The sequence below is a fragment of the Oryctolagus cuniculus genome, chromosome 2 (genome assembly GCF_964237555.1).
Source record: "Oryctolagus cuniculus chromosome 2, mOryCun1.1, whole genome shotgun sequence".
Classification (NCBI taxonomy): Eukaryota; Metazoa; Chordata; class Mammalia; order Lagomorpha; family Leporidae; genus Oryctolagus; species Oryctolagus cuniculus.
In genome coordinates, this window is record NC_091433.1 from 80851173 (window position 1) to 80860449 (window position 9277).

General features: G+C 49.1%; 1 protein-coding gene across 2 annotated transcripts in view; it reads right to left on the minus strand.

Annotated features, from left to right (window-relative positions):
• Positions 1-3637, minus strand: part of PPP2CB (protein phosphatase 2 catalytic subunit beta) — a 29199-nt gene extending 25562 nt beyond the window's left edge. Inside the window, exon 1 of one of the 2 annotated variants that reach the window (XM_051828730.2) lies at positions 2821-2874. In XM_051828730.2, the coding sequence (XP_051684690.1) occupies positions 2821-2859 (39 nt within the window). In that variant the 5' untranslated portion in view covers positions 2860-2874. 2 annotated transcript variants of the gene reach the window in all.
• Between the last annotated feature and the right edge of the window lie 5640 nt (positions 3638-9277).

The following is a 9277-nucleotide window of genomic DNA, read 5'->3' on the forward strand; positions in this document are numbered from 1 at the left end:
TCTGCAGACATTAGGGATGTCAAATTCACGATCAGCTTCCAAAGCTGGCTTACTAATTAGGTGTTACTAGCTAGTCTTCTCAGAAGATATGCCTTACTATTTTATGCAGTGTTTTACTACACAGGAAGTAACCTCAGATGCAGACACACCACACTATCCCACTATTTTTTGTGGTCATTTGCCCACTGGCACTACAATGGATTTTCTTTCTTCCACTACCCCACAATAGGCCTTTACTAGTACTCCTTTGGTCTTGAGGTCAGCTGACTCCTTGTTTTAAGGCAATCTGATTTAGAAAAGGAAATTAATCCTAACTGAAAAACCATCACCATAGAGTGTAACTTCCTATATAGTATTTCCAATAGAATAAAAAAGTAATAAAAAGTTAAACTAAAATCTAGTTGCAAGGAATTAAAGATGACACTCATCTCAGAATTTTGTGCTTCAGATAACGAGGACACTAATTTTCAGGGTCCTATAGCCACTGTACATACATTCCCCTTTGATTCACCACAGAAGTGGTATCTATTTATTTTGCACTTATTTCCTAAAGAAAATGATAAGGCATTTAACACAAGATCCACATTTTTAGCTTTCCCTCATTTAACACTCACTGACTTTTACTTTTTGTCAGGACGTCACATGGGGTACTTATTTAAAAAAAAATTATTTATTTGAAAGGCAGAGTGAGTGAGTGAGAGAGAGAGAGAGAGATGGCTCCCATCCACTAGTTCACTCTCTGAATGGCTGCAACCATCAAGGATGGGCCAAGCCCAAGCCAGAAGCCCTGTGGAACCAGTGCTGATATGGATGCCAGCTTCACAAGAGGCAGCTTAAACCCTCTATGTCTCAATGTCGGCCCCACACACGGGCACCATCTTAATATAATCAGTTCAAGAGATCAGTGAATATGATCCCTGCCTGGCAGGTAAGAAGTCAAAGGTGCCAGATGGGCAGCTAGCAAGTGGAGCACAATTTGAATCCAGACGGGTGGAACGCTACACCTGTTATTAACAACAAGCATGAGGTAGGGATATAAAACCAGAACTAAGGACTACAGGTAGACCCTAGGTTAGTACCTAGTTGGTACTCTATATCCATAGAGATATATCCTCAGATTCAACCAACCAGAAATTATGATATGGGGGAAAAACTGCCTCTGTACTGAACACAGACATTCTATTTCTTATTCTCTAAAAACACAGTATAAAAACCATTTACATAATATTTTCATATCAGGTGTTACAACTTAGAGATGATTAAAAATATACAAGAGGGACCAGCGCCGTGGCTCACTTGGCTAATCCTCCACCTGCGGCACCAGCATCCAATATGGGCGCCGGGTTCTAGTCCCGGTTGTTCCTCTTCCAGTCCAGCTCTCTGCTGTGGCCCGGGAGGGCAGTGGAGGATGGCCCAAGTGCTTGGGCGCCTGCACCCGCGTGGGAGACCAGGAAGAAGCTCCTGGCTCCTGGCTTTGGATCGGCGCAGTGCCGGCCGTAGCAGCCATTTAGGGAGTGAACCAACGGAAGGAAGACCTTTCTCTCTCTAACTCTGTCAAAAAAAAAAAAAATATATATATATATATATATATACACAAGAGGAGGTATGTACATTACATGCAAACACTGCACATTTTATAAAAGGGACTTGAGCATGGGGACTTTTGGTATTCTTATAGGACCTGGACCAATCCAGCACAGATACGGAGGCACCACATATGCCACAAAAGTAAGCCATAGTTGCCAGAACAAGGCGGCTACACTGAGAGCTGCTGAACTACTGGCACTCTGCTCCACTGGCAACTCTATCAAAGTGCACAGAGCACAAACACAAATGCAAGGCGATCTTCACTTGAGCTTCACATTTTGTGGATAACTACAATCAAAGATAGAACAGGTCAACGCGTAAGTAAACTATAGCTGTAAGATCCTAGGTAGTTCAACTTATTTAGGAGGTGAAGTAAAAATAATCTCTCGATAAATACACAGTTTCCTGGCATGATTTAAGATTTGAGTGCAATTATCAATGTACTGGTAAAATAGTCTCCTCTAGGAAATTAAAATTATTAGAAAGTCAAAAAGAAAAACTGATTCAACTACCACTTTAGTCATAACTTCAAGTCTGTATCTGACGTTCACAGGGAGGTTAACCAATTCAGCTAATTACTCAAACTTGATGCTGGAGCTTGAGAGTTTAGTAAAGCGTAAATTGTAAGACCCATGAAATCACAGGTTTTCACACACACACACACACACACACACAAATGTGGAATGAAGGTACAAGCAAGCAGTTTGCTTCAGGAAGAGAAATATACCATTTCTGTGGCACTTCTATCTGCAGAAATAAATTCAAATTCACTTTTATCTGCAGAAATAATAACATGTAGTTATTCAATATGTAAGCTCCCTGGGCACTTGTTAAAAACAGTGGCTACCCCTCCATCCTTTAGTTGCATAATTTAAAAAGTGCCCTACTGGGGCCTGTGCTGTGATGTAACGGGTGACATCTTTACTTGATGACTGAGGCTGGTTGAGTCCTGGCTGCTCCACTTCTGATCCAGCTCCTTGCTAATATGCACCAGCGTGGGAAACCTGGAGGCGGCTCCTGGCTCGGGCAGGGCCCCCACCATTTGGCGAGTGAACCAGCAGATGAGAGATCTCTCTCTTCCTCTCTGTAACTTTGCCTTTCAAATAAATAAATCTGTCTTTTTTTTAAAAGTGCCCTACTAATAAGGCTTAAAAAATTACTTCCTCAGTGCTTTTCTGAGGTATGCGGGCTTTCAAACACATTTAAGAAAATAACCTAAAATAACCTCCTTACTCCAGTACCTCGTGGACTTCCAAGGGGACTTTCCAACATACGAATACATGAAAACTAATTAGTCCACAGCGCAAATGATGAATGAAGAACAACTGGAGGCTCTCAAGTACACCACCTGCACAGGTGAGAATTCCACGGGTTCACAAAACAATGGCTTCCGAATTCAGAAAGCTAAGACCAGACACCTGACAACAATGCACTGCCTGCAGGGTTTACCCCCGTTTGGGGACTGGAAACAACTTTCTGAAAAGTGCCACCCTGCATGACAACTCACAGGACGGGACTTTAAGAAATTTTTTTTTTTTGGTGTAAAAAACCGATTTTTAAATCCACGAGCAGTCTTTAATCCTTATAGGCATTTTCCACGAACTGTCCCCGAGCTCCGGCCTCGCGGCGCGGGTGCCGCCAATCCACGCGCGCCGTGCGGGGCGCCATCTGCGCGCACCTCTATTTTAAAAAAGCCACCGTCTGCCATCACGCCCACCGCTCCGGCGCGCGGGAGCAAGTTGGCCGACCCCGACGACGCGGGGTCGGGTCCCTCTCGGGCCGTCACGCCCGTTCCCGGCGGACACCCGAGTCGGCAGCGCGGGGGCGCGGGCACTGCCCCGAGCCGACTGCGGCGTCGGGGGCCGGCGCGGAGCCGCGGCCAGGCCGGGCAGGGGAGCCGCCGCCGCCGCCCAGCGCCCCGCGTTCCTCCCCGGCCGGCCCTCACCTTCTCGCACAGCGTCCGCACTTGGTTCTCGTTGAGCTGCTTACACTCGTTCAGCTGCTCGACCCACTGGTCCAGCTCCTTGGTGAACGTCTTGTCGTCCATGGCGGCCCGCTCCCCTCCCCCACCCGCCCCCGCCCCCGCCCCCGCCCCGGGCGCCGCTCCCCTCACCCGCCGCCGCCGCCGCCGCCAAGCCCCGAGCGGGACAGGAAGGAGCTGGGGAGGGTGGCCGCGGGCCCCGCACCCGGCTCAAGTCCAGCGGGCGGCTCCCCGAGGGCACCCCGCGTCCGTCCCCGCCCAGGGAGTCTGTGGGGGAAGCGGAAGGGTCGGGGTCGGGGGGGGGGTGGGGGAGCGCGGCGAGGACGCTCTGGACGCAGCTCCCGCCGGGCGATGGCCGCCCGCGACCGCTGCCGCCGCCCGCCGCCCTCTCCCGGCTCCGTAGCCCCTACCCTCTCGCCCTTTCTCTCCCCTCCCTGAGGGTTTCCGTCATCGCCCGGGCATTTCCGCCGGGAAGAGGCGAGCGGGCGGCGCCGCCGGGGCACGGCCGGCGAGGAGCGGAGCAGCGCCCTCGCGTGGCTCGGCGGAGAAACGGCCCTGGGGACCCGGGGTCGGGGGCGCCTGTCCGGTCCTCTTGCTTTCTCTGGTCTTTTCCTCCCAGCCTGGTCTTGGCTCCCCTGATTTCTTCCCCAACATCTTGTCCTAGGGCAACTTCGTGTTCACCTTAAGCTCCCGCAGTGCGTTTCCGCCGCTCTGGACAAGGAATTTTATTCTCCCCAGCGTCAGGCACTCTTCCGAAGCAGGCATTCAATTATTTACAGAATAAATTTCTTCTAGCCGGGTGTCTCGAACGCTCGCTTGCAATATCGGGAAGATGAAATGATTGTTTTGTGCGATCGTCTGGGTCGTTTCCAGCTCCAGCAGTGTTTACCGAGGTGTAATGATTTGGTCAACACGCTCTTGGTGCCGGCTGCCGGCTGCTGGCCAGGCACCTTGTCCGGCACATGCTAACCACCCACACTTCTTCCCTTAGAGATTCGCAGTGCTGGGCGGAACCCCAGAGGGAGGCGGCATCCTGGGTGAGAGGGCAAGTGTTCCTGACCTGGCAGTCGCCACACCTCCTCAAGCATCAGCTTCCCTTCTCAGGCTCTGAGAGTCAGAGGTTGAAAGTGCCTGTCCCGTGGTACACCATGGGAGCCATGTGTCTGTTGTTTTTACTGTCCTGGGGAACACTTTCAAAGAGCTTTAGAATGGGAGCATTTTGAACTGAATTATTAAAAAGCATTTATTTATTTTGAAAAAGTTGGAAAGGTAGAGAGAGATCTTCCACCCACTGGTTCACTCCTAGCTGGCCACAATAGCTGGCACTAGGCCAGGCTGAAGCCAGGAGCCAGGCACTACATCTGGGTCTCCCACATGGGTGGAAGGGGCCCAAGCGCTTGGGCCATCTGCTGCTGCTTTCCCCAGGTTCATGAGCAGGAAGCTGGATTGGAAGTGGAGCAGCCGGGACACCAACTGGCTCCCTGATGGAATGCTAGCATTGTAGGCAACAGCTTTAACCCGCTACACCACAATGCCTGCTCTGAATGTTAAGAGAGAACCCATCTGTTGGTTTTCTCCCCAAATGCCCTCAAACGGCCAGAGCTGGGCCACATAACAAGCCATAAGACAGGAACTCAATCTGGGTCTCCCACATGGGTGTCAGGGGCCCAAGTACTTGAGCCATCACTTGCTGCCTCCTAGTGTGCATTACTAGGAGGTTGGTACTGAACACAGGCACTCTGATATGGGCTGTAGCATACCAAGGTGGGGGGCTTAATTGCTATACCAAATGCCCACTCCCAACCTGAATTTTGAAACTTATCCTCCTCCAATCCCCCCCCCCCCCTCCGCAAAACCCTGAAGCTGCCTGGAGAACAGGAAAGAAGTTTTAAGGAATCTGTGTGTGTGTGTGTACCAGAGGACAGATGTACCCAAGACCACTGTCTGTCTGCAAAGCTGTAAATACTCCCAGCAACACAAATAGGTCACATGGTGGGAAATGAGGCTGGAAGGGTTCTTGCTTTCAAGCAACTTGTAAAAGGTAGCAAACCAATGGAGCGATGAGCAGATGCTGGAAAGGTGGGGTACCTGGACAATCGTAGTAGACATTGCTCGCTCTCCGGAGGCTGAAGTTCACCTAAACCTGAAAAGCAGACTGAGAATATTTCTGGAATTCCTACAGTAGATGGGCTGAGAACAGAAAATGTACCCTGAAGAGAAATGGAAACTATAGATGGTGGTTAGAGAGGAAGATGGGTGAAATAGAAGCAAGTGTGTTTGGAATTAATCTGCGACAATGTTCTTGGAGTTGGGGGGGTGCTTAGGTGAACTTGTGAAAATAATACTTCCAGAATGTTTAATCAAATAGTGCTGAAGAATAAATCAGGATGCTTTTTTGGAGCATTTTTCTTTTTTTAAGATTATTTATTTATTTGAAAGGCAGAGTCCCAGAGAGGCAGAAGCAGAGAGAGAGAGAGAGAGAGAGAGAGAGAGAGAAGAGAGAGAGAGAGAGAGAGAGAGTGATCTTCCATCCATTGGTTTACTCCTTAGATGGCCACAACAGCCAGAGCTGCACATATCTGAAGCCAGGAGTCAGGAACTTCCTCTGGGTCTCCCACGAGGGTGCAGGGGCCCAAGCACTTGGGAAATTTTCGACTGCTTTCCCAGGCCACAGCAGAGAGCTGGATCAGAAGTGGAGCAGCCGGGACTCGAACCAGCACCCACATGGGATGCCGGCACTGCAGGCGGTGGCTTTACTTGCTATGCCACAGCGTTGGCCCCTGGAGCACTTTCTATATACTGTGTATTTAATATGTATGTTCTCATTTAAATACTCCAATAAGCCTGTGAGGCAGGTGTTGCTATCCTGCATTTGATAGATAAGAGAACCAACATGCAAAGGTATGAAAACGTGTTCAAGTCACACAAACAGTACTGGTGGAGTAGACTTGACACCGTGTCTGTCAGTCTGACATCCACGTCCATGCTTAAAAATGGCCTCTTTAGTATGGGCGGGAGCAAGAAAAGCCAAGGGTGGCAGAGTGACAAAGGCTTGATCTTTGCCACATCAGTTTTCACTCTTTCCTTTGTGAAGTCATCATAATTAAAACCAGAAGCTAGAGGAATGGGCACTGTGGCTCAGTGGGCTAAGGCACTGTGTGGAACACCCTGCATTCTATATTTGAGTGCTGGTTCGAGTCTCAGCCACTCCAATTCTGATCCAGCATCCTGGGAGGTATGAGACCTGGGTGTAGTTCCTGGTTCCCGGCTAGGACTAGGGCCAGCCCTTGCTAATTGCAGGCATTTGGGGAATGAGCCAGTGATGGAAGATACTTTCTCTCTCTCTCTCTCTCTCTCTCTCTCTCTCTCTCTATCTCTCTCTCTCTCTCTCTGTCACTCTGCCTTTCACGCAGATGAAAATCAGTCAATAAAAATGGAAACTAGAATTCTTTGTTTTCTTTGTTCTTTGTTTTTACATATGTACGCACATATTAGGGTGTATTTTTAAAATCTTTTTAAAGATGTATTTATTTATTTGAAAGGCAGAATTATAGAGAGGCAGAGGCAGAGAGAGAGAGAGAGGTCTTCCATCTGCTGGTTCACTCCCCAGATAGCTGCAAGGGGCCAAAGCTAGGCTGATCCAAAGCCAGGAGCCAGGAGCTTCTTCCCGGTCTCCCATATGGGTGCAGGGGCCCAAGGACTTGGACCATCTTCCCAGGCCAGAGCAGAGAGCTGTATTGAAAGTGGAGCAGCCAGGATTTGAACCAGCGCCCATATGGGATGCTGGCACTGCAGGCGGCGGCTTTAACCGCTATACCATAGCTCCGGCCCCTGTGTTTGTGTTTACAGAACACAGTCATCAGTTCCCAGTCCTTGCTAATTACTTGGCATATAGGTTTCCTGTTTCCAACTATAAAAAATTACTTGCCATATAAAACCGTATTTAATCTTAGATTTGTAGGCCAGTTTCAAGTTTTTTGTTCTCTAGAAGTGGTTTCATTTTTACTCTGTTTACCTTTCTCCTCTTGGCCAAAGATTTTTAAAATTGTTGACTTCAGCAAATCCTTTGCTTTAAAATTTATTACATGTTAAGATTTTATTCCTACACAGTTCATTAGGCTGCTTTTAATGTATATATAAATGTTGGTATTTTTCTTGGTGTACTACACCATCTAAAAATATGAACTGTGGAGCCAGCATTGTGGCATAGCAGGTAAAGCCACCACTTGTGATGTGTGGTGTCCCATATGGGCACCAGTTTCTGTCTCAGTTGCTCCGCTTCCCATACAGTTCCCTGCTAATAGCCTGGGAAAAACAATGGAAGATGGTCTACATGTTTGGGCCCCTGCTGCCCATGTGGGAGACCTGGTTGAAGTTCCTAGCTTTGGCTTGGCCCAGCCCTGGCCTTTGTAGCTATCTGGGGAGTAAACCAGGAGATGGAAGCTTTCTCTGTTTCTACCTCTCTCCAACTCTGGCTTTCAAGTAAATAAATAAAAATCTTTTTTAAAAAGTAAGAATATGAAATGTGAATCATATCTTTTAATGTACACAGTTATATTCTACAGTAAAATTATACCTTATTTTAAAAAATATATTTATTTGAAAGGCAGAGATACGGAGAGAGAAGAAAGATATTTTCCATCCACTGGTTCACTGAAAGTGTAATAGCAAGATGCCCCATTTATTGTGTGTGTGTGTGTGTTTTTTTTTTGTTGTTTTTTTTTTTTGTTTTTGTTTTTTTTTTTTTGTTTTACAGGCAGAGTGGACAGTGAGAGAGAGAGACAGAGAGAAAGGTCTTCCTTTTTGCCATTGGTTCACCGTCCAATGGCTGCCTTGGCCACCGCGCTGCGGCCGGCGCACTGTGCTGATCCGAAGGCAGGAGCCAGTACTTTTCCTGGTCTCCCATGGGGTGCAGGGCCCAAGGACTTGGGCCATCCTCCACTGCACTCCCGGGCCACAGCAGAGAGCTGGCCTGGAAGAGGGGCAACCGGGACAGAATCCGGCGCCCCGACCGGGACTAGAACCCGGTGTGCCGGCGCTGCAAGGCGGCGGATTAGTCTATTGAGCCACGACGCCGGCTCCATTTATTGTTGTTTGAAAAGATTTACTTATTTGAGAGAGAAAGGCTTTCATCCACTGGTTCACTCCCCAGATGGCTGCAATGGCTGAGGCAGGGCCAGAATAAGCCAGGAGCCTGGAACTCCATCTGGGTCCCCTGCATGGGTGGCAGGGGCCCAAGCACTCGGACTATCTTTCACTGCTTTCCCAGGTGCATCACCAGGAAGCCGGATCAGAAGTGGAGCAACTGGGGCTCGAATTCTAATACAGGATGCTGGGGCCACGGGCAGTAGCTCAACCCACTGAGCCACAGTGCCAGCCCCACGAGGCCCCATTTGTTTGGCTTGTGATGAGGCTCCGTCACATCGTAGGGGACGGCATCGTGGTGGGAGTGAGAGAGAGCCAGGAAGCCAGAGCGCAGGGATGGGTCAGGCCTGCTTTTTTTGTAACAATCCAATCAAGCTCTCACGACAACCACTTTGATCTCTTCCATGGGCAGCACCACTAACAGCCTAAGCTCCTCGGACCAGGCCCAGCTCCTGGAGGTCCCACCACCTCAGCACCAGCACTTGGGACCAAGCCTCCAGCACATGAATCCTTGGGGGACAAACTGAAGCCATCCCTAAGCCATCGCATGCTTTAATAGATTTT